This window comes from Hibiscus syriacus, unplaced genomic scaffold (assembly GCF_006381635.1).
Source record: "Hibiscus syriacus cultivar Baekdansim isolate YM2019G1 unplaced genomic scaffold, ASM638163v2 tig00110156_pilon, whole genome shotgun sequence".
NCBI classification, from domain to species: Eukaryota; Viridiplantae; Streptophyta; class Magnoliopsida; order Malvales; family Malvaceae; genus Hibiscus; species Hibiscus syriacus.
Window position 1 is genome coordinate 2,082,233 of NW_024062606.1, and position 23,343 is coordinate 2,105,575.

General features: G+C 36.2%; 4 protein-coding genes, 1 long non-coding RNA gene and 1 pseudogene across 5 annotated transcripts; 3 read left to right on the top strand and 3 right to left on the bottom strand.

Annotated features, from left to right (window-relative positions):
• Window positions 1-463: 463 nt before the first annotated feature.
• LOC120215782 lies at window positions 464-2,344 on the bottom strand (annotated as a pseudogene).
• Window positions 2,345-2,851: 507 nt separating this feature from the next.
• Window positions 2,852-5,747, bottom strand: LOC120215992 (tyrosine-protein phosphatase non-receptor type 23-like). The gene is made up of 6 exons (XM_039213520.1): window positions 5,422-5,747; window positions 4,805-4,972; window positions 4,345-4,606; window positions 4,092-4,258; window positions 3,771-3,920; window positions 2,852-3,381 (listed from the first exon to the last, which is right to left on the bottom strand). Exons 1-6 carry the CDS (start codon window positions 5,464-5,466, stop codon window positions 3,034-3,036), a joined length of 1,140 nt encoding a protein of 379 aa, XP_039069451.1. The 5' UTR covers window positions 5,467-5,747; the 3' UTR covers window positions 2,852-3,033.
• A 643-nt stretch (window positions 5,748-6,390) lies between these two features.
• Window positions 6,391-8,319, top strand: LOC120216000 (ATP-dependent Clp protease adapter protein CLPS1, chloroplastic-like). Its single transcript, XM_039213525.1, has 3 exons — window positions 6,391-6,505; window positions 7,536-7,686; window positions 7,923-8,319. The coding sequence occupies exons 1-3, from the start codon at window positions 6,442-6,444 to the stop codon at window positions 8,182-8,184; spliced, it is 477 nt and encodes a 158-aa protein (XP_039069456.1). The 5' UTR covers window positions 6,391-6,441; the 3' UTR covers window positions 8,185-8,319.
• A 709-nt stretch (window positions 8,320-9,028) lies between these two features.
• Window positions 9,029-9,287, bottom strand: LOC120216001. The gene is made up of 3 exons (XR_005525012.1): window positions 9,243-9,287; window positions 9,129-9,174; window positions 9,029-9,044 (listed from the first exon to the last, which is right to left on the bottom strand). It is a non-coding gene; the product is annotated as an uncharacterized LOC120216001 (long non-coding RNA).
• Window positions 9,288-10,079: 792 nt separating this feature from the next.
• LOC120215998 (protein ASPARTIC PROTEASE IN GUARD CELL 1-like) lies at window positions 10,080-11,790 on the top strand. Its single transcript, XM_039213524.1, has one exon. The coding sequence runs from the start codon at window positions 10,239-10,241 to the stop codon at window positions 11,694-11,696; it is 1,458 nt and encodes a 485-aa protein (XP_039069455.1). The 5' UTR covers window positions 10,080-10,238; the 3' UTR covers window positions 11,697-11,790.
• Window positions 11,791-12,781: 991 nt separating this feature from the next.
• Window positions 12,782-16,806, top strand: LOC120215997 (CTL-like protein DDB_G0274487). Its single transcript, XM_039213523.1, is given in 8 exon segments — window positions 12,782-13,118; window positions 13,582-13,963; window positions 13,966-14,038; window positions 14,831-15,014; window positions 15,141-15,365; window positions 15,488-15,604; window positions 16,052-16,285; window positions 16,497-16,806. Coding segments are annotated over 8 exon segments (1,494 nt in total). The 5' UTR covers window positions 12,782-13,055; the 3' UTR covers window positions 16,713-16,806.
• The last annotated feature ends 6,537 nt before the right edge of the window (window positions 16,807-23,343 follow it).

Below are 23,343 nucleotides of genomic sequence, written 5' to 3' on the forward strand. Positions count from 1 at the left end.
AAAAAAATAGATATTAAAATGGATCAAAACTGATAGTTTAAGTACTAAACGCATAATTTACCCTAGATTTTAAAGATAAAGAAATGAAAAAAAATTCTTTTGGCTCTCTCAAAATTGATAGATTTCAGTTTAGTCCTATTGAGAAAATTATATACTCCTGTATTTAAACTAAAATAACGATGAAATTATATTTCGACCTTTTAAAAATTATGATTTACCATTGTCTAAAAAATAATTTGTTTACAGATCAAGATTAATCCTTTTAAAATTACCTAGTGGCTTTTTTGTGATTATATTGTTTTATATTTTCTATTTATAAATTTTATAATTTGTTTTTAACAATGGTAGATTATATATAGTAAATGATAGATGAACATGCCCAGTGGCTAGGGGAGTTCATGCAGGATACTAATACATGCACTGTTATATACACGGATCAAATTGTGACGCACTAGAGGAGATTTTAAGGCGGAGGAATTTGCAATGGTTCACCAGGGGTGGGCTCCGGTAGCTCCTTCGACAAAAGCTCATGTATTTCAAAAGGAAAAATACATCATTCATGCACTTGAATACGTATTGTTCAAGCGATAACCGATATTTAACCGAGAAAAATGACAGATCGGTTCAACTGAGTCATGCAGATGAACACCACCAGATCAGACTCGGTCCAGATTTAGAGATCGATTTCCACACGGTTTTCAGCGTTTATGAGGCTATAATCAATTCGAGGTGGATGTTTACACCATAAGGGAGGCCTAGGTTCATTTATTTTTCAAGGAGAAAGGAATCTGACCTTGAACGATTCAATTGTTCCTTCGGACCGAACGATGCTAGCAAGAAACCCTTTGCTATCTAGATCTCCGTTCTTCATTGGCACAATGTACCTACAGAAAGAAAGGAGCAAGAGAATCGTAAAATTTTGTTGATCAGCTTTAACTTCAAGGAATAGTTCAGCTAATGTACTTGGCATCCAGCAGTTTAGCTAACTGCACTGCATCTTCTTGTCCATAAACCAAAGTAAAATTCGGAAGAAGCAGCTTGATGACTAGGGTGATAACGATGTCGGCACGCTCCTTCTCGAGAAAATCTTTGTTGTATATGCAATAAGGTTCGTAATAAAGAGTTAATTGGCCCTGTGGAGAAATGACTAGATACCTGAAACACATAATTCCAAGACCGTTGTGGCAAAAACCTTACATGTAAGTTCAGTCATAAGAAAATAATATGGCACACCATACGGTACCAATGATTAGTAATGGAGAGTGCTAGCATTATACTTAAAGTCACATTCACAAGTTGAAGCCAAGATTTTTACCCATTCTCAGGTCGTTGCCATGGAGGACCGAGAACTGGCCCAGGAGTAGCTTGAATTCTTACTTTGGAACCATTGCTTGATTCGACTTCAGACTCCTGACCAGGTTCTAGATATGTGACCTGAAAGATTCAAGCAACAGTGAACGGAAGTAAAGCCATATGCATGGATATGCAGTTGAAAATTAGTTTAAGACCATATGCTCTACAACTAAATAGCTTAATAAAATAACAAGTTATCCTGAATTGTTTACATTTAACACTAGCATCAATTTATGATGATATATTCAATGAATCAAACCACAAAAATGCAGTGGAGAGTGAACCACAAACAGTAACAGATGCCTAGTAGAACCTCTGAAAACTAAATTAAACGATTCAACTCACATTTCTGAAAAGAGGATCCAGCAAAGGCTTGGCATTTGGAGTTGCAACGACTCTAAGATTCGGGGACATTTCCGAGAGCGGTTTTAAGGTCCTTAAATGGCAGTGATCATCAAGGCTTTGTGTAATCAGTAAGCAATCAAGTTAAGGAAGATCAGAAAGCTGCACAAAGGAAGTTACAGCCCAATTACAACAAACACACTAATTAAACAACAATGCAAATTATTGATATATATATATATATACACACACACACACATGGATACAAAAAGAAACCTTGAAATTCTTTATGAATTTCTTGGCAGCATCATAGAGCAATGGAATGCTGAAGTCCAAATTACCAACCAGAATTGGATCAACCAAAATTTTCACCCCACTTACATCCCACAGCCAACTATTCCCCTAAAAACCAAAATCTAAAACCATGTCAACAACAAAAAGGAGGGTGCAAATTAACTGAAATGATTAAATTAAAAAAGAAAAAGAAACCCACCTCTAGGTAAGTGAGGTTGAACACATCAGTCCCAAAAGAGCTGGACCCAACAGCACAAACCCCCTTCTCCCACCTGTGAAACCAACCCAAAACCAAAACCAAAACCAAAACCAAAACATATACATATAAAGACTTAAACATACAGAAAGAATCGTAGGTTTTGGTTTTAAAGTTAATGAATACCTGCAAGTTGAGAGCTTTAATCTTTTGATTTTTTTTTTCTTAAAATTTTGTAACGAGTTCTCAAATAAGTAAATTTAATATTACTTTTTAATTATATTATTTTTGTTTTTAACCCTTATTTTATTTTATTAATTTTGTTTTTAACTTCATTTTAATATCTATAATATTGACGTGACATTTAATTATATTGATATAATAATTTAATGTACTAACATGACAATTCATATGTAAACGATATTAGATGATGATGTAACAAAGAAGTTGAATTAATTTCTATAACTGAATTCGATGACATAATTGATCTTTTTGACTGAATTCGAAGACAATTGAAAGTTTAAGGGTTTATTTAATTTTTGAAATATTAAAAACTTAAGAAATGTTAAGATATTAAACATAAAAACCTTATACAAAATTTCAAAACATAAAATGTGTATAGTAGACCTGTATTATCTACCACCAAAATGTTACAAAAAGTAAAAATCTTAACCCTTGGCATTCAACAGACCGTAAATCCCATTGTTTATGTGGACTATTTTGAAAACATGGTGGTAAATTCACAAACAATATATCCCCTGCACATTAACAAGGCTAGGAAAGACGCTTGTGAGCATTTCCTCTCTCAAAACCAAGAAAGTTTTTACTACACAAAATGTTATGCACATTTATATCTTCAAACTAAGTTCTCTCTCCCACCTTTTGGGATTATACGGTATCGCATTGACAATCTTGTTACCTTGTAGCCGCGGCAACTCGTCTCCGGCGGGGATCTTCTCGTGCCAAACAAATTCATTTTCGTGCTCGAATTTCCGTAGCATGTCAGCAGCAGCATCAATTTCTTTCCCAAAGATGGCTCTCCAGGATTCTTCTCCTGGAACTTTCTTCTTTGCGTTGGTTAGTGCATCGCGGAGAACTCCAATGGCAACTCCGAGTTGTTCAGTTATCTTTAAACTTTCTGCAAGGTATTTCAGACTTCTTAACTCATGTAGAGCTTTGCAAGATGATATAAATTCCTGCACAGTTCATCGATAACGATATAGTGTCATCTCCTTCATAGATGATATGTTTTAATGCAAGAATAAACAAGGAGTTTCTCTAAAAGTAGTCTATTTGCAGTAAAATCACTCTACTATTAGGAATAAGACAATGCTGCAAGGTATTCGGAGAAGACAAGATGTAGACTTTTTGGCGAGCGGAGATCACCGATTAAAAAGTGTAAAGAAAATCACCATATGTTCATAACAAGTGAAAAAAGACTAATCATATAATGTCAAAGTTTATGCTAATGATTTACAATTAACCAAAGTAGGCAAATTTAAAGTGATAAAACTGATTAAGCTTGCTTAATCATGGAATAGGACACGTCGATGATTTTTGGAAAGAAAAAAGTGTGTGAAAATACCAAAAAACTCGACGAAATATCTTTGCACTCCCCAGTATTTGAATACAGAATAGCAGTGGCTTCACCAAGTAACTCTATAATACCATAGTGCAGCTTTGCCAAAAGACCAACAGTTGTTCCTTTTTCTTCAGCCTTCCTTATGGTTACAGCCTGTTTCATAATACAATAACCATCAGAGGAAAAGGAAGTACTAAAGAAGCCGATAAAATCAAAAGCAAATCGTTGGATATTAAAAAAATTGCATTTAAATTTCAGGCCAAGATGCCAGAAACCTGGGGTATATACCCTATGATATTGAAATGCGAAGGCCTTAACACTAACCTGGGCTTCAGCCAAGCAAATCAGATGCATAACAGTGCAAATGGATGGAGTTGCTTCCGGTGGCCTTTCTACCGACTGTGCAGATTGTAAAGAAGGAAAAATCTCAATAGCAAGATGCTCAAAAACACCAGCTGCTTCCCTGAAAAGTGTGGCGGATTTCACCAAATCTGGCAAAATGAGAAGTAAATAGCAATGTTACGAACACAAAACTCGTGCGATTAATAAAAATATGATGTGAGAATGCACTGCCTACCAGTTGGAAGAATTTCTATAGCCCTCTCCCGAAGCAATGCGGCATAAAGATAAAGGGTCATACCAAGCTCATAACGCAAATTATCAATTTGAAAAAACTTTGGACCCCTAAGGTTAAAGAAAGATGATGAGTTAAGAGCGCTACTCCAACGGATCTTAAGTTCTGAAATCCAACAAGCAACATGGTGGTTGCTGCACACCAAATCAACATGAAAAACCAAGTTCTCCAACAGTGGCAGGTATTGCTCCAGTTTCTGAAGGTCCTGATGAAATTCAAACCGAAAAAAGAGGGGAAACAATCAGAATAACCTGTTGAAACGAAAACACGCCAGAGGCATTCAAAAGCAAGTCTCAACCTTGATGATTTATGCATTCCAGAAACAGAGATATCAAAATGCAAAAGCAAAAGTATGAACAGATTACAGAAGCAAAATGTGAATAAAGCAACAATAAGAAATTACCCTTAGACAATGAGAAGTCAATCCTCCAGACATTTCTCTTGCAATAGCTTCAGTAATGAAGCTGCTCTGATTAATGGACTCCTCGATCACTCTACGCCTAGAGCTCAACTCCTTCAGATGTTCAAGTGTTGCAGAATCACGCGCAGAAAACACATCCTCAAAAATAATCTGCCAGTATAGCAAACACATCAATAACAACCCTAAAAGTAATCAACTTGAAAAGCTATAATCTAAAACGCAACATGAACCCATAAAAAAATACATATGGAAGACTAAATAAGTAAAGGCGCCCTGTAAATCCTTCAAACAACAAGAATAACAAAACCTTTTAATTCGGATAAATGAGCATCCTTTATAAAAAACCACATCATCTTGTCCACAACCGGCATTCATTCTATATCATTTTTCCTTATTATGACCAAAGTAACAAAATAAAGCTAAAAACAAAGACTAAGCCATGGAAATGGGCAATCAAATAAGGCACTTCGATCCAATTAAAAGGTTCAAATTTTAGATCACTAGCACCGACAATCCCCGATCAAAATCCATTTTTTATAAACTTAGCGCAGAATCAAGAGAACATGAAAACAAAAGGGTTAGCCTAAGAGTAACGCTACCTTCTTGGATTGGAGCTTTCCGGGCTGAAGACAATGCATCATCATCCTTCTCGAATACGCAAAACAAAACCCAAAGTTCAAACCCACACAAAAATACCAGAAAGTGGGATAAAGAAAGACAGGGTAAACAAAATTCCAACGCAGAGGGAGAAAAGTGGATAACGGGTGTTCTTTTGTTTGTTGTAGTTGTTAGTTGCAAGCAGTGATGGAAGAGTTGCAAGACATTAATGGTCCGGGTCGATATCAAGGTTTTTTCTTCTCGGTTTCCTTCGATTCGATTCCTTCCTCGCTAAGACTACATATTTACATTGTTACAACGAACCCAAGAGAACGAAGCGAAGCGGAGTTTTCGGGTCTTGACCCGCAGGCTACCCGTGGAATCTAGGCCTATGTTGCTTTGCCGGTCGGATTTGCTAAATCATAAATAAAGGGCATACTATATGAATTATGTGTTTAGTAATTAAATTATTTTTTTATTTTTTTATTACTTTAAATTTTTTATTTTTTAAATCAGATTTAAAATTTATTTTTTGTTTTATTTTAATATTTTACATCTAAAATATTTAATTTTTGTTTTATTTAAATTTTCCGTTTAAATTTAAATTTAAGTTTTGAAAAAAATTGAAATTTAAGGTACTAAAACGAATCTAAACTAATAGTTTAGGTGCTAAACTTGTTAAGCTTTTAACGATAGGATATTATAATAAAATAAAAACTAAATGTTATGTATATTTAAAAAAAAATTTAATATTAAAACAGATTAAAATTAATAATTTAGATGATAAATACGTAATTTAACATTTATATTATGAAACCAGAAAATAAAATAAAACAAAACATTTTTGTCTCAAAAAAAAAATTCACTGGTCACAAATTATTTTAATTAAATTCAAAGACTGAAAACACAGAAAAAAATCATTTCCCCGAATATTTTATTTTTAATTGAAAAAAGAAAACAGTGGTTGAGAAACATTTTTCATTACAGAGACAGAACAGGAGGGAGACATTGTGTGTGGAGTCATGGAGACTGCGATACGTGGGAGATTAACACTCTCACCCAACACTGTCTTCAATCCCAAGCCAGGTTCTCCTTTCTCTATCTCTCTTCGCCTCTCGATTTTGGGTTTCTAATAAAGTTTGTAACTTTACTGGATTGATTAATGAATACCATCACAAACTCATCTGGGTTTTGTATTAACTTCGCTTAGTTGACGATTATCGTATCTTTTGGGCTTAATTTCTCGAATAGTTCATCAAACAATCCAACTTGTATTGTACACAAACAAATACTCTGTTAACATTTTAAGGGGTGGAATCGGTCCTCAGATGAGTATTTTTTTAAAATCTATTTTATTTATATTCGTTGCTGCTTATGAATTGGGAGTTAATTCAGCTTTTTCGATTAGAAGCTTCTCAGATAGGATTATCTGAAGAGCTTTGAGCTCCGAGTTAATTCAGCCTTTGAGTTGCACTGCCGTGTTTACCATTTTTGGAGGATGGGAATTTAAACTTTTACAGGCAAGGCAAAAGCAAAAATTGGTGCTTTAGAGTGGACATGGATGGAAATCATTATAATACAGCTCACCTCTATTCGAGTTACTGAGCATATGGTTGTAAAATGGGTAACCATTTCGCTATATGAATATAGTGAGGCATTAGCTCATTGAATAGTAGCCAGAGGTTATCTCTTCCGGAAAAAAACGAAGAGAAGATGTAGAAACTTGGTTCATTCAACCGAAGTAGTAGGTCTCTGGATAATCTGAAATGGCTTCTTGAATTTAGTACTTGTTTCAAATTAAATTGAAGGTATGAAAAATATAGCTTTTCATCGTTGATGATGAGAAAAACTGGACATTTGTGATTGTAACATTATGTTGGTTGATTAATCTTATTTGCTTTCCTAATGGAGTGTGTTCTTATGATTGTTTTATTGATTGGAGTTGATGAACCTTCTTACCTCTCAGCTGCTCAAACAAATAATTATGTTAGATATCTGACGGAGCAAAAGCTATAGCTGTGATGGTCTCTTTCGGTTCTGTAAACTGGCTTCCATTTCTTGTTGGTTTATCGGTAGAGTGCATATGTTGATGGTTAAATCAAAACTATGTAAGCAGGAGAGAAACAATCACGTTGCAGGGGGGCATGCACCAACCGTGGCGTTCTCATGGCTATTTCGACTACCGGATCAGGTAAAGGAGCGGGAATTTTGGAGAAGCCAGTTATCGAGCGAACGACTCCTGGTCGTGAATCTGAGTTTGATCTTAAGTGAGTGCCCAATTCGAAGTTCTTATTGTTGATGTGAATTATTGAGTGCTAATTTGAGTTATGACCATCCTTCTCATAAATTTGCTGGCACATATCCCATTCTTAGATCATTTTTGTACCACACCTATTTGACGCACGATTAGCACTTGCAATGTCTGTGTATGTTACCCCGATATTTGTCTTCTGGTAGATTTTTTCCTTCTCTTTTAACATCTTTGTGGGTTTGGATTACTTAGGAAATCGAAAAAAATTGCTCCACCTTATCGGGTCATACTGCACAACGACAATTTCAACAAACGGGAATACGTAGTGCAAGTACTGATGAAAGTCATCCCTGGAATGACACTTGACAATGCTGTTAACATCATGCAAGAAGCACACTACAATGGCATGGCAGTGGTGATTATATGTGCTCAGGCCGATGCCGAGGAACACTGCATGCAGCTACGAGGGAACGGGCTTTTAAGTTCAATTGAACCGGCGAGTGGTGGTTGCTAAAGGGTCAGGGACAACCGAGCCAACCATTGGGTTCCATATCACTGTTAAATATACCCTTTTGAGAGAGCTTTTAGATGGTGTACATCTCAGTAGTGCTCTTATTGTATGATCCCTAAACAATACATCCCCTATAGTCAAAATGAAAGACAATAATCGGCCCCATTTACTATTTTCTTTATCCCGGACTCTTTGCTTACTCTCATTGATTTTGAATGAGTTGAACAACCTTTTTTTTAAAAAAAATCCAGAAATAATAAGAAAAATCTTAAAATGAACCTGAAATTAAAGTCGAAACAGAACAAGGAAGCTAATCGGAGAAGAGTTGAACATCAGAGACATGCTGGGAAGAATCAAGCATTCCTCCGTTTCGGAACAGACCAAATCTGCACTAACCACATTAGTAGCTTCATCAAGACTACTGGGGAGAGGAAGGATTGGATTCCAAAAATAATGAAAAGACTCCTCCGGCGAGTGCAACCTGCATCGAAGTGATAAAAACTTGGTTTCAATAGTTGCTCGAGATGTTAACATGCAGACCACAACGCGGCGGGAGGGTTAAAGGGAAACAGTGGGTCGGAATTACGATTTTCTCAGATATCCGAGACGCCAATCTCTGTCCTCCGACTACAGCAGCAACGGTGCACAATGCTTGTCCTCTAGGAAAAAAAGGAGTAACATTACTAATCAGCATATACAAGAGAAACCTACTGTGAAGAATATACATACAGAGTGATTAAAAGAGGAATGAAATGGCATTGCTTCTGTAAATACACAGGGATATAAAATGGTAAAACTTACAGAATGCCACCTAGAACAACACCCAATAGGTCCTCATCAGCAGCCAGGCCAATGTTAGCAAGCTGAAAGACATTAACACAATGAAGATGCAATAATGGCATGTTACAGAAGAGACATAAATATACAGATCATTTGCAGAAGTTCACCTGGCTCCTGTCGCCCCTTTCACCGAAAAATGTGATGGAAAAATGCCTGCATGCAAAATAGGCAAAGTCAAATTGTTTCACTACAATCCACAATAGGTCATGTGAAGTTTTAACCTTCAGAAACATGGGAGAGAAGAACTGTGTGAGAAATGGCCGCCTCTTCTTTCAGTTCATCACCATCCTGTTGAACACATAGTTGAAGGTCTTCAAATAAGAAGCATGCCATGAATTCCAGAATCAAATAGAACTACACCATCATTATCAACACACTGAGTTATTAGTACATCAAAGGTTTTTGTACCCTACGTCCCTTCCTTGACTTTTTTGAGTCGACCTTCATTGTTAAAATATTTGACATAAGAAATTGTAAAATATTTGAATTTTCATCGATTAAAAATCTTTAAAATATATACTACCATTTGCAATCCCTAGTGATTAATAAAAAAACAACATTGAATTTAATCCCTAAATGTATTAATTGATTTTTAATAAAAAAATATTTGTCCATTCACTTGACCTTTCGTCCCCACCACTAATTACCGGTTCGAAAGGGAGCAAACGAACGAGAGGGATGATCCATTGGTTCTCTTTTAACAAAAGTTTCATATAGCAGAAAAGAGAAAGCGACTTGGACCAAATGATGCTACGTACCATTATGATTATCATGGAATGCACGAGAAAATCATCACTCTCCATAACTTAAAACAAATGATGAATGCATATGTTTTACTTTAAATAATATTGAGAAAAATACAAGTTCAACACAAGATCCCAACACTAAAAAAACAATTAATCGAACTTGTTAATGTATGTAGAAGATAGTGGTCCAACAGATGAGCCATGGACAAGCAATTGCAAAAGCGACGGATTCTTGGATTCCCCCATTTGGAGAAAAAGCCTCAAAATCAACATGCAAAGATAATGACCCCCTCAACAAAATTACCATCTCTGAAAAGAAATCTAAAGCATTTGCATTGGTTGGATAAATAGTAATTCACACCCTTTCTCTTTAGCTCCCACTCGAACCTTTTATCCATTTTTCTATTCTCCATAAAAGCCCACCATTAACACCCATAGCTGACCTCCAACTTCCTCTCTTGCTCGGCGAAAATGGGTCTTCTTTTTTGCATTGTCTTCGCTGGTTGTTTCTTCTTTGCAGCTCCATTTGTCGGCTGCTCTAGGAGTTTGCTGCAATTTCACCCGCCGACGATGGTTCTCGACGTTGCTGAAGCTCTTGAGAAGACCAGAAATGTGCTCTCGTTTACCCCTGTAGGTCAAAGCCTCTCTGCTTTACCTTCGCCTACTTCTTTTCTTTCCATTCAGATTCATCCCAGGGCTTCTGTTCTTAAAAGCTCCCACCTTGATTACAAATCATTGACTTTATCCCTACTCGAGCGTGACTCGGCTCGAGTCACCTCGCTAGCCACTCGGTTGGATCTGGCTGTCAACGGAATTTCAAAGTCAAATCTCAGACCGCTTGATAAAGGGTCGGAGTTTGGAGCGGAGGACCTAGAAAGTCCTATTGTGTCCGGTTCGAGTCAAGGAAGCGGCGAGTACTTCTCCCGAGTTGGAATCGGGAAACCACAGAGTCAAGTTTACATGGTACTCGACACGGGAAGTGACATCAACTGGGTACAATGCGCACCCTGTGCCGACTGCTACCAACAATCCGACCCGATATTCGAGCCATCTTTATCGTCTTCCTACTCGCCGCTAAATTGCGAAGCGCGACAATGCAAGTACCTTGACGATTCCGAATGTCGGAACGACCGCACCTGTGTCTACGAGGTTTCCTACGGCGACGGTTCTTACACCGTGGGTGACTTCGTCACTGAAACCATCACCCTCGGGTCGGATTCTGTCAATAATGTGGCCATCGGTTGTGGCCATAAGAACGAAGGCTTGTTTGTAGGGGCGGGTGGCTTGCTCGGCCTCGGCGGTGGACCGCTTTCCTTTTCGTCCCAGCTCAACGCTAGTACTTTCTCCTATTGTCTCGTGGATCGTGACTCTGACTCAATTTCCACTCTTGAGTTCGACTCGTCTCTCCCTCCTAACGCCATTACAGCTCCATTACTCCGTAACCACCAGCTAGACACGTTTTACTATCTCGGTTTAACCGGTATCAGTGTGGGCGGCGAGTTGCTTCCGATTCCCGAGTCAGCTTTCCAAATAGACGAGTCAGGTAACGGCGGGATTATCATAGACTCAGGGACCGCCGTGACTCGGTTAAGGACGGACACATACAATATTCTCCGTGACGCATTCGCTAAAGGGACAAAGAACTTACCGTCAGCTGACAGCGTGGCATTATTCGACACGTGTTACAATTTGTCTTCCAAGAGTAGCGTAGATGTTCCAACGATGTCGTTTCACTTCCCCGAAGGTAAAGTTCTACCGTTACCGGCTAAGAATTACATGATACCGGTTGATTCCATTGGAACCTTCTGTTTCGCGTTTGCGCCAACGTCCTCGACGTTGTCAATCATTGGAAACGTGCAGCAGCAGGGGACACGTGTCGGTTTCGATCTCGCAAACTCCCGCGTAGGATTCGTGCCCAACAAATGTTAGAAGAAATTAGTTTCATTTATTGGAATCATTTTTTTACTATTTGTAATTTATAGTTTTCACGTTGGTGAAAAAAAAAGTTAATTTTTTTACCGCACGAGCGGTGTACGTGGGCTGGACGTTATGAATGTCGTCGGTGGTGGCATGTGTAGTAAATTAATTGAAAGCGTGAGGAGAAGAGTGGCAAAACGTAGAGAGTTGATAGATTATTGATATGGGTATGACCGTTGCAAATATCTCAAATTAACCGTAATGTCTTAAAGTATATATAGACAATACCCTTTACAGATCACAAAATTGAAAGTCTGATTATTAAATTTATGTTGTCCTTTGGACTATTGCCGACTTATAAACATTCATGATTGTCCTACCGTTGATAGATACACTAAAAATTATTTTAAATATTTTCGATCTAGATTAAAAAAAGAAGATGAATCACTTGTAATCGATCGATTTTAATTCTTTTCTTTCATGATCATTCATTATTTTTCTCTATAAACACATCGAATAACCGTCATCCTCAATCACCATCTTCGTCCTAATGACTTAATCATGACATTTTCCAAACAATGATCCACGATCGTCATTTCATCGATCATGACTCTTCGTCAAAATTACGAGAGGGTGAATTGTTCACAATCAATGGATTAGACTTATTTTCATCAACAAAATTATATAATTTAAAAATAATAAATATTACTTTTTCACATATTCTAAATATAATTCTACCTAAAAGAAAGAGAATGAAGAGGTATAGGAGAATAAATACCAATAACTTAATCAACTGATTAAATATATTTGCTCGACAAATATCATAATTTATATTTTTTTTACTTATGAAATTTTAATTTCTTAACACTATATACTTAATTAACGAGTGACATAAAAATTGGGATAGAAAGGATAACCTTTAATGCCGACTTAACCGAGGAAAGAGTAACCGCAACGGCCACCCACCAACCGCCAAAGGCAGCGCAAATAACACACCGGCGAACCCGACATCAACAACTATTCACTTTCGCTCATTAATGACTTTCAGTTGGGAGTTTTTAATAATTTAATCAATTAGTTGTATTTAGTAGCAAGAATAGTAATCCGCCTCCATTTCCCCCCAAATCCTTTCCGGATTTCTTCACAGAAGAACCCTAATCAACTCCATTGGCATTCCTTCGTCTTCTCACTGTTATTTTCAAACCTTCTTCTTCACGTTTTCTCCCACAAACTTTGACAAAGCCCTTTTGAGTTAAAAGTCGATCATATAGTACTTAAAAAAAAACTTTGCTTCAAACTTTTAGAATTGACTGCCAAAAGTAATGCTTTAGTTCCATTTGAGCAAAGGGATTTGTCTCCTCTCCATTCTCCATGAGCGACTCTATCATCTCTTCTTCTTCATCTGATTCTGCCTCCATCGCCACCGTCGATCAGGTAATCCTCGACCGTTCTCCTCCCATTTCTAGTTATTTTCTCTGTCCCAGTAGTCAAGACACTACCTTTTATCTCATGATGTAGTTATATATCTTGTTGATTTTTTATTCAACAAACTAAGAATCTGAATTCCCAAGTTTCATTTAAAAAGGAGAGAGTAAAATCAGGATCTGTAATTGTTTGATTACGTTGATTTCTCCTTCTTCATACGATTAGTCTTTCAATTTTTTTGATATTTAGTTTAGACTATTGATTTTATGTAGTAATTTTTCTACTTCCGGCTTTCAAGTCTCACCTTTTATGACATTATTTTCAATTGTTCATCATAAGCCTGATATTTAATAACCAGTCACTTTTTTTGGGGTGGTGGTGGTGGTGGTGGTTAATCTTTAAAGTCAATGACTGAACCACTCTGATAACTTTGTTCAGTCTAAATTTATTGCATTTTTTGTTTTTGTCTCAGAATGTAGGGAGGAATGAGAGAATTATAAATGCTGACCAAACGTTTTCTCCCGACTTGCGTCATTGGCGTGATGTTTTCTGGTTAGCTGTATTTATAATTCATTTGATTCTGTTAGGGTTCTTGCTCGCTGTTCTTGGACTCAATAGGTTCAGGACAGCAGATAGGTTAAATATTGATAGATATACTAATCGGGTTTGGGAGAATAGTAATGGATTGACAGAGACTTATTGGCCCAAGTATGCTGTTGCCGGTGGGATTGGGACTGTCCTTGGATGTCTTTGGTTGTTGTTGCTTGGTTCTCGTGCGAAACAAATGATGAAGGTTTCGGTTCACATTTTGACTACATATCTTGCTGTGATTAGTGTTTTATGTTTCTGGTGCGAACAATTTTCTGGGGTGTGGCATTTGCAACTGGTGCTGCGGTGCAGTTCTTGTATGTTATAGCAGTTATAGACAGGTATGAGCTAGGGACATATTTTTTGGTGATCATGAAATGTGTTATCTTGAGTTTATTGCTTGTTGGATGTTTTAAGGAGATTAAAGAAACAGGTTACAACTTATCCGTTAATAACTGTTCCTGATTCACTTGTTGACTGAAATATTTCCTTGGTTTTATAGAATTTACTCCATCTTTTTAGTAAATTGAATAAATTGTTTAATTTCTGGTTGTAACTAACCCGGGAGTGAAAAAGCAACTTTATGGTTCTATTTAGAGTTGAAATAACCTTTTATAAATTGAAATGTTGAAGTTTTGTTTTTGATGGCATATATTGACAAGAAGGAAATAATTCTGATATTATACAGCCTTGATTAATATTCTACAGTTGAGAAACCTGTAGCAGAATAAAGAGAAGGGTCACTGAATTGAGTCCTTACATACTAGATAACAACAAGGAGGATCAGTTTATCACATAGAAGTTGAAATTATTGGTCATGTAGGCTCATCATTTTTCAAACAGTCTTAGTAGGTTAATTTCAAATGTCCACTCAACCAAGAGTTGTATTTGCCAATATATGGTTATAAATTGTTTTCTCAAGTTTCCATTCCATTCAACAAACTAGCCATGAATTTGCTATCTTCCTTGAAGTCATAGTGGAAAATCATTAGCATGCTTATATCAAGCCTAGGTTTGTAGATCTTTGTTAGTTTCAATGTGGTCAGGACTCCGGATTAGATAATTCTGAGTTTGGAGTAATCATATCTTATGAAGTCTGCTTTGACTAGATTGTTTTTCTTTACCTTCTACAGACTTCCATTCACCATGCTGGTCTTGCAAAAAGCTGTCAAATTGGTATGGAGTCTTCCTGAAGTTATGCGAGTAGCATATGCATTTATGGCTGTCATGCTTTTATGGATGGGAATATGGTCTTTTGGAATATCTGGTGTTGTGGCTTCAAGCAGGGGTGACCTTGGACGCTGGTGGCTTCTTGTGGTGAGCTGGCAAGTTTTGCCCTTAATTCCATCTGTTGTTACTGCAATGAGAGTTGCAGGAGACTGCTATTAGAAAAATGGCCAATCAAGTCTTGATAAAACTAGTAATGTGCCTTGATACTCGCAGGTACTCTCTGTAAGCTTATTTTGGACTGGTGCTGTTCTCTGCAATACTGTACATGTTATAGTGTCCGGGCTTGTGTTTCTTGTTCTTATTCATGGTGGTCGAAATGCTTCATCTATGCCTCCCAACTCATTGATGAAATCTCTTCGGTATGCTATAACAACATCTTTTGGAAGCATTTGCTATGGGTCACTTTTCACGGCTGCTATTCGGACTCTGCGATGGGAGGTAAGCAGTAAGCAAACCAGCATTTACTTCTTTTCCTTTTTCTCAACTGGTTCGCTATTTTTATCTCAAGATTCAAATGAATGCTTTTTTCTCTCAGTACTTAATTTGAAAATGCATTTTAGATCAGGGGATTCCGGTCAAAAATTGGCAACAATGAGTGCTTGCTTTGCTGTGTTGATTTTTTGTTTCAACTTGTGGAGACCCTTGTTCGATTTTTCAACAAATATGCATATGTCCAGGTAGTTCTTGTATACCCTTCTCTTGATAGTTTATCTTGTATATGATAACCTATTCTTTTGAGCACATGTAGCAACATTACATCCATGATGTTATCCTTTTCAATGTAGCACAGATATTGACTTGTTGATGGCACTGTTAATTTTAAGGGCACATCAGATATTGTTGTGAAGGGGTATCCAAGGGTTTTAGGTCAATTTATTGTTTGAGATTCTTCCTATTTTAGTTTTGTCCGTTTATCTCATGAATTTTCCAGGCAGGAGAATTTTTTGCTTTGTGTAGTTGGATGGTGGATGATATGCTTAGCAACAAAATTTATTTTCTTAAAAAATTGAACTGTTGATTTCTCGTTTGACAAATAGTAGTATTATTTAAAGCTCTTGCTGTTACAAATTCATATGGAATATTACACTACTATAGTATGGTTTTGCATGCTCTGTGCATATCAGATAGCTATTTATGGAAAAGGTTTTAACCGATCAGCAAGAGATGCCTGGGAGTTATTCCAGTCAACAGGAGTTGAAGCACTAGTTGCATACGATTGTTCCGGTGCCGTTCTTCTTATGGGTACTATCTTGGGTGGACTTATCACCGGAACTTGTGCCGGTGTTTGGACTTGGATTACATGGAAGGACAGAGTGATCATGGTGGGGTCCACTGCAATGTTGATGGGGATGGTTTTGGTTAGTGCGTTTTCTATTCTTCAGTTCTTTTATCCCTATTCGTAATTACCATATGGAAATCCTTGATCCCTATTGGCAAAAATGACCTTATAGACATATTGACACCTTATTTTCTTTCTTTAAGTATTGCTAATAATAGATCTTTAGGATCGGTTGTATTGCCACTTCCTTTGTATTTTGAATGTTAAGGTATGGAAAATACTTGGTGCAGGTGGGACTTGCAATGGTTGTTGTCGAAAGCGCTGTTACATCTATTTACATCTGTTATGCAGAAGACCCTTCCTTGATTCGAAGATGGGATCCTCAGTTCTTTAACCAAATGTCAGAGACACTGCACCAGCGCCTTCAACACAGAAGTTCTCGAGCCAGAGAAGTATTGACTCACAACCAGCTTGACAGCCGCATGCAAGACACATTCCATATTTGACAACTCGCGTATATTAACTGTAATTCGTACTCTAAATTACCATTCCAAATATAAATAACTTTGTTTTAACGGTACGTGCCAATCTTTTTTTTCCGTTGATCTTTGTTGCAAGTTCCAGCAGGTAATCAGTATCTTTTCCGAGTTCATTGGGATGTTGTAGAGGAACATCTGTTGAAATGGTCCTAATAAAAATGCAAAAAAAAGTTTTTTTTCCCACTTGCCAAGGGAGCAAAGCCTTGTGTTATTATCATGTTCCAGATTATGGCTCCTTGTGGTGAGTTTATTAAAGGCTCGCTGCTGGTTTACCAGTGGAAGGTTTCAATGCAAAAAGGTTGAGCACAGATATCTGGGGTGAAAGTGAAATAGAAACTTACCCTTTTGCATAGGCTTGCAAAAAATGAATGGGATGGTCCATGAGTAGAGAAAGTGGACACTCAATTTATCCCCAAATGCTTGTGGAAATATATTTGTTGCAGGTGATTTTATGAGAAGAATACAAGTTTCAGATGCAACAATTGGTCTGATGATGATGATGATCAAGCAACCAAGGCAGGTCCCCATTCCTTTGTTTTCTATGCAAATTTGAAGTTACTAAGATACCATTGAAACGAAAACATGAGATGTCTTTTCTTTCATTCTCATTAATTCTCAAAATGCATGACCACCATGAATATCATTGATTTGAAGGCTTACACGCATAATTTTAGACATAAACCTGGTCTCTTACGAGACTAAAGAGACAAGTCAATAAAAACACATATATTGATCCCCACCATGAAATGATGCTACGCTTCCAACTTTATAGTTGAACATAACACAATCCCACCGAACCGAGGCACCTCAGATAGCGTCATAAATTTACAAGTTCTGATTGTTTGTCACTCCCCTTTTATCATCATCTCTGACTCTGCCACAATGTCAGAAGAAGGATCCAGAAATCACATTGATAAACATTAGTTAATGAAAAACATGATCATGTTCCCCCACCCTGCTGGTGAACTTAATGAAGAAAAAAAACCCAATAAATATAAGCCTGCTCTTCTGCTCTTGGAGGGGGCCATGGTTGCTTTCAGTCCAAGCAAAACCTCTTGTTTTAAATGAGTAAAAAATGAACCTTCCTCATTAAAGCTCCATGTTCCTTAATATTTTCTCCATTTCAGAAAGCAAAGGCGAAGAAGACGTACTGCTAGGGGGAGTAAATTAAATTATTAGATGACATCTCATCAGCGTCACATGATTAAGCCGCGCAGACACTCTTTCCCAGGGAGCTATTAAGAGCAGAGAGAGTGGGAGAATATAATAATAGAAGGAAAAAAAAAGGGAATCCAACGCAAGCTCCTACTTACTAAAACAAGCCAGTAGCAGTGTACATGTACTTCCTCTCAGCTCAGAAGCACATAGAGAGCTAGGAGAAAGACGAAGGGTTTTTGGCCTTTGGGAGGAAGGAGGGTTTTGTCTTGGGCAGTGGGCTTCTTCGTTACTCACTCGTATGTACAGAGCGTGCCAAATATGAACAAAAGAAATGCATGGTACTATTCACTACGAAATTAAAGCCTTATATAGCAAGTAAGATTTAAGTATTTTTTTTACAGTAAAAGAAAGGGAGAGTGGAACAAACGCACAGCAAGTAGAGAATGAGGAAATGATGCTGGCAAAAACAACAGTAGGTGGGGTTATTGGGAAGCTAAAATCCCTGCTTTGGGTTTAGGGTTTTTATCGAAATATCATCATTAAATCCAATAATTATACGTATCTCTTTTAATATTATTGATTTAACACTTTTTTTAACACGGTGACAATAAAGCGTAGACCATCAACCGCGTTTTCGCAGAATTTTATCCGAACTAACGTCACGTAAAAAAATCACGGATATCAATTTGCGTCGTCGTTAAACGTCTGACACATACGAAAAGCATAAATCATGATCCACATCTTTTATTATACACGTTGAATTATGGGTACTCCATTATTATCCGAGCCTGAAAACTCTTGTTTTTAACAATCACCCTCCCTTATAAATAACTCATCTGAATGTAAACATCATCACACCAAAATTATTTGTTTGTTTTTACTTCTATCAATTTTTTTTATCAAACTAAGTAGATTTTGTCATTATTTTTATAAGGTAAAATTATTTTTATTATATTATATTTATTTTATATTTAATTATTTAAACAAATTTTATTGTACTAATTATTTTGTATTTTTTATGGTTGTAAAATTGGAAGGCATGATCATACCTCGAGATCTTTTGCCGATACATTAATAATATGAAATTGTGTTACTTAAATCATTGTGATTTTTTTTTAATTTTTGGATTAGTTTATATTTTAATTCATATACTATTTATTTAATTAGGCGTATTTAAGATATTGTTTTTGCATATATAAGACTCTTAATCTTTCAAACTCTCAAAATAACGCGTATTTCAACTATTGTTTACTATGATAGAGAAATTTGGGAAGATGAAACCGACGTTTTCTTCGCATCAAATCATTTTGTCAGAATATTCTTCAAGATAAACATCACTCTTGAGGAGTTGATCACTAAAATTTTAAGGAAAATTTATGTTGGAAGTACTAGAAGACTATCATCATTTCAATACAGATTTTCAATCGCAGTATTTTCGTTAACTTATACAGCGTTCGAACTCTCTAACAATGACGGTGTTGCTATGATGGTTGATTCTCAGAATCAATATTCAGACATCGATACACAGATGTATGCAACATTTGTTGAAGTGTATGTGGTTTGTAGTATGTCATTATGCTCCAACTATGGGTTGGCTCAACAAGCTGATCAAGTTGACAACCCAACTCAAATAATGATTAATGAATTTAACTCGTTAATGGGAAATCCACATCATGGTGGCATCCCATCAAGTTCAATTAGGAGACATTCATCAACGATTTGTTACGATCTGTACCAAGGTGGCTCCACAAATAATCTGTATGCCAACATCGCTTACAATTTAAGGGGAATGCACTTATTTGCCAATTTCTTTGACCTGAATATGGAGATGACCTCGACGCAACAATTTGCGTTGTACCCATTCGACACGATGCCTTCAAGTTTCAGGAGAGACATTCAACTGTGAGCTTATCGACCTCAATATTGAGATGCTTTCAAGTTCAAGGGGAATACATTCAACTACCAGCTTGTTCGACCTAAATGTCGACATCGTGGAGGAACCCTCATCTCCACCAGAAGAACCTCTTCTTGAGCCAAGTGCGGATGGTGTTGAGACTGGACAATTCGTTCAACTAGAATCACCGAAATTCAACATGGACTTCGATGATGATGTAGATGAAGTTCCCAGAAATACAATAAACATCGAACCTCCAGCACACATGTATGAAGCTGACTATGGTGCAATGTACATACCAGAATTTACGGATATGCATGATATTGATGACTACGGATTTAACTCATCAGTCAATAATGGCGAGTTATATAAATGAATGTAGTTTTCATTCAAAGAATAAACGATGATGTCAATTAAGAATTATAACATTCGTAATTCAGTTCAGTTCAGAGTCAACCATTCCACTACCGAAAAGTATGTTTGTCACTATGTCCAATATGATAACGGATGCAACTGGATGGTTCGTGTATCGAAGAGGAAGAGGAAAAATAATATATGTGAACTAACAATATACAACAGTCCTCATACATGTTGTGCTTGAGGGATCAACCGGGATCAACCAGGATCATCCTAACTTGGACTCCGATATTATCTGCAAAGCCATCATGCCCATGGTCAAAGCAAACTCTCATATAGCTATTTCGGTGTTGATTTTAGCTATACAGTCGCAATATGTGTACACCGTCTCATACAGAAAAACATGAAAGACAAAGCAGAATGCCATTAAAAAACTTCACGACGAGTGGGATGTATCTTACAACGAACTACCAAGTTGGTTTAGGGTAGTGTGCAGATTGAATCCTAGGATAATTGTCGACTTCGAAACTTGCCATGCATACTACAATGATCGAGTGCTTCACAATCGTTGCCATTTCCACTGACTTTTTTAGACTTACCCACGATGCATTAATGTTGTGAAATACTGTAAGCCCGTGATCCAAATTGATGGGACATTCTTGTATGGAAAATACAAGCAAGTTTTACTATCGACAGTTGTCCAAGTTGGTTATCACAACATTCTTCTAGTTATTTTTTCCCTTGTTGAAAGAGAATATACATATTCTTGGGTTTTTTCCTCATAAACTTACGCTTACATGTTGTCACAAGGGAAAAAATCTTTGTCAGTTCAGATCGCAAAGCTGGGATCAAAGCAACAATGGATTCTTTAGGTCCAATGTGGCAACCACCTATGTCTAACATTGATACTGTATCTGACACATTACTGCCAACTATCATGGAAAGTTCAAGAATAATGATGAGCGCTAATTACTTGTGCGCATGAGTACGTCAAAATGCCCAATTTTATTTCTCAATCATTTTCATTTTTTATGAAAACTTAACAGTAAGTTCTACATTTAACGCTCAAGTTACGAACTATACCTGAAACATTTGAGTTCATGCTTCAAGATTTGCAAGGAAATAATGAGCAAGGATACAATTACATCAATATCATCAACAAAGAAATATGGACAAATGCATATGATGGTGGATATCGATTGTAACATCCTCAATGTCAAGTTAGTGACTAAATTGAAATATTTTAGAATTTGCTGATCAAAGTAAATAAATTGAAAAGTTTAGGGACTTATATGGTAAATTTTGTATAGGAATAAATAGCAAAGATGGATGAATTAAAGGAGTAATTTTGTCTTTTCAGTTTTAAGGATATTTTTGTTTCTTATATTAAGAGTGAAACACGTGGGAATTGGGGGAGAATTTTGGAAACCTTTTTCTCTTACTTTCTTCTTCCCGTAAGCTCCATGGAAAAGATAAGTTTAATTACAATTGGTTAATTCTTGAATTTTTAAGTTGAGTCTTATTATTTGGATGTTATATAAGCTTAGGGAAAGCTTATATAAGCTTAAAACTCAATAATGAACAAGATATAAGAGATTTGGTAAAAGGAGTTTTTGAGTGAATTATCGAAATAGAATGAGTAAAGGGATTTTCAAATGAAATTTGACTTGTCATCAGTCAAAATAAGAAATTCAAATTGTTGGAAATGAATTTGTAATATGTTGATAAATTGGAAAGATTCTTGGTTTCTAAATTTAAGATAGAAGATTGAATATTAAGATGAATTAAAGTGATATAAGTCGACTAGAATAAGTGTAGATAAGTTTAAAGGAAAATGAGGTTATATAAGAAGAATTAAGTGCATTTGGAGTGATTTTCGGGCTTAAAAGTATGTTCTTGGCAGGGTGTATCGGTGCACTATGAATAGATACCGATACACTAAGACCAATTTTAAAGAACATCTTCAAAGTGTACCGATACACAGGCAGTGTATCGATACCCCCTTGAAACGAAAAATTTCGAATGTAATTTGTGTATCGATACATAGGCAGTATATTGATACACCAGTGAAGGGATGTATCGATACACCAGTGAAGGGATGTACCGATACACCAGTGAAGGGATGTACCGATACCCTATAGAGTGTACCGATACACTTCAAATGGGAAATCGAAATAGATCTTTCCTTTAGTCTAAGAAATGAAATATTAGAGTATACAAATGGAATACTGATATATATACATGATTGTATAGATATTGATCGAGAGCAATGTCCGGACAAGTGTACAAGTGATAAGCATCTAGAAAAGATAGGAGAACGGTATTGACTAGTGAGGCCAGGTGAGTGCACATTATTTAGTATATGATGTTCAATGGGAAATAAGATTTGCGATAAGTCTATTTCCAATAGTGTTCCGCATGAATTCATAAATAGAAGTATGTTTTTGTTATGATTTATATGTGTGCATGAGTGTATGTGTTAACATGTTGTTATGTATGTTACATGATTTCTATAAATATATGTTAGTATGATAAGTCATGTGAAACAATACAAATGATCTATATAATTATATAAGAATATGAAATAAGCTATGTAATAAAGACATAAAGAATGAAATGAACATGTGACATAAGCTACAAGTTAAATGAGCATTGATATATATGTGAACATAAGATAACCAAGTATAAGTCATATTATATGGTATAAGTGATTACACGAGAAATGTTAGTAGACTCTATGAGGATAGTATATTAATTAGGGGACATAAACATAAATAATGATACATTAACAATATAGGGAAGACTTATATACTTAAAGGAAACTATGATATATGAGTTATAAAGTGAATAAATACAAAGTTTTATGAAAGAGTATTGTAGAAGTCATGTAAAATTGAACTAAATAAATAGATTAACTTAGTATAACTTTATGAGAAAGACTTAGGTGTTAAAGGATTTAGGTATGGAAATGATCTATGTGTAAGTGAATTATGTGATCTATGTGAGTATAAAAGTACAAACCATAAGTTATATGATATGAATAAGTTATTATATGGACATGATGTATGTTATAAGACATGATCTATGTGATTACAGAAGAAATGATATTAGCTATGTGAGTATATGTACATGTGAATGATATGAAAATGAACTACGTGACTATGTGTGATCTTATGAAAATGTGATAAT

Coding starts and splice junctions, on each gene's coding strand:
- LOC120215992 (XM_039213520.1), bottom strand. CDS start 5,466: ATGATGATGCATTGTCTTCAGCCCGGAAAGCTCCAATCCAAGAAG. Junction 4,973..5,421: donor GAAAGCTCCAATCCAAGAAG/GTAGCGTTACTC, acceptor CTATACTGGCAG/ATTATTTTTGAGGATGTGTT. Junction 4,607..4,804: donor TGACTTCTCATTGTCTAAGG/GTAATTTCTTAT, acceptor GAATTTCATCAG/GACCTTCAGAAACTGGAGCA.
- LOC120216000 (XM_039213525.1), top strand. CDS start 6,442: ATGGAGACTGCGATACGTGGGAGATTAACACTCTCACCCAACACTGTC. Junction 6,506..7,535: donor TGTCTTCAATCCCAAGCCAG/GTTCTCCTTTCT, acceptor CTATGTAAGCAG/GAGAGAAACAATCACGTTGC. Junction 7,687..7,922: donor GAATCTGAGTTTGATCTTAA/GTGAGTGCCCAA, acceptor TGGATTACTTAG/GAAATCGAAAAAAATTGCTC.
- LOC120215998 (XM_039213524.1), top strand. CDS start 10,239: ATGGGTCTTCTTTTTTGCATTGTCTTCGCTGGTTGTTTCTTCTTTGCA.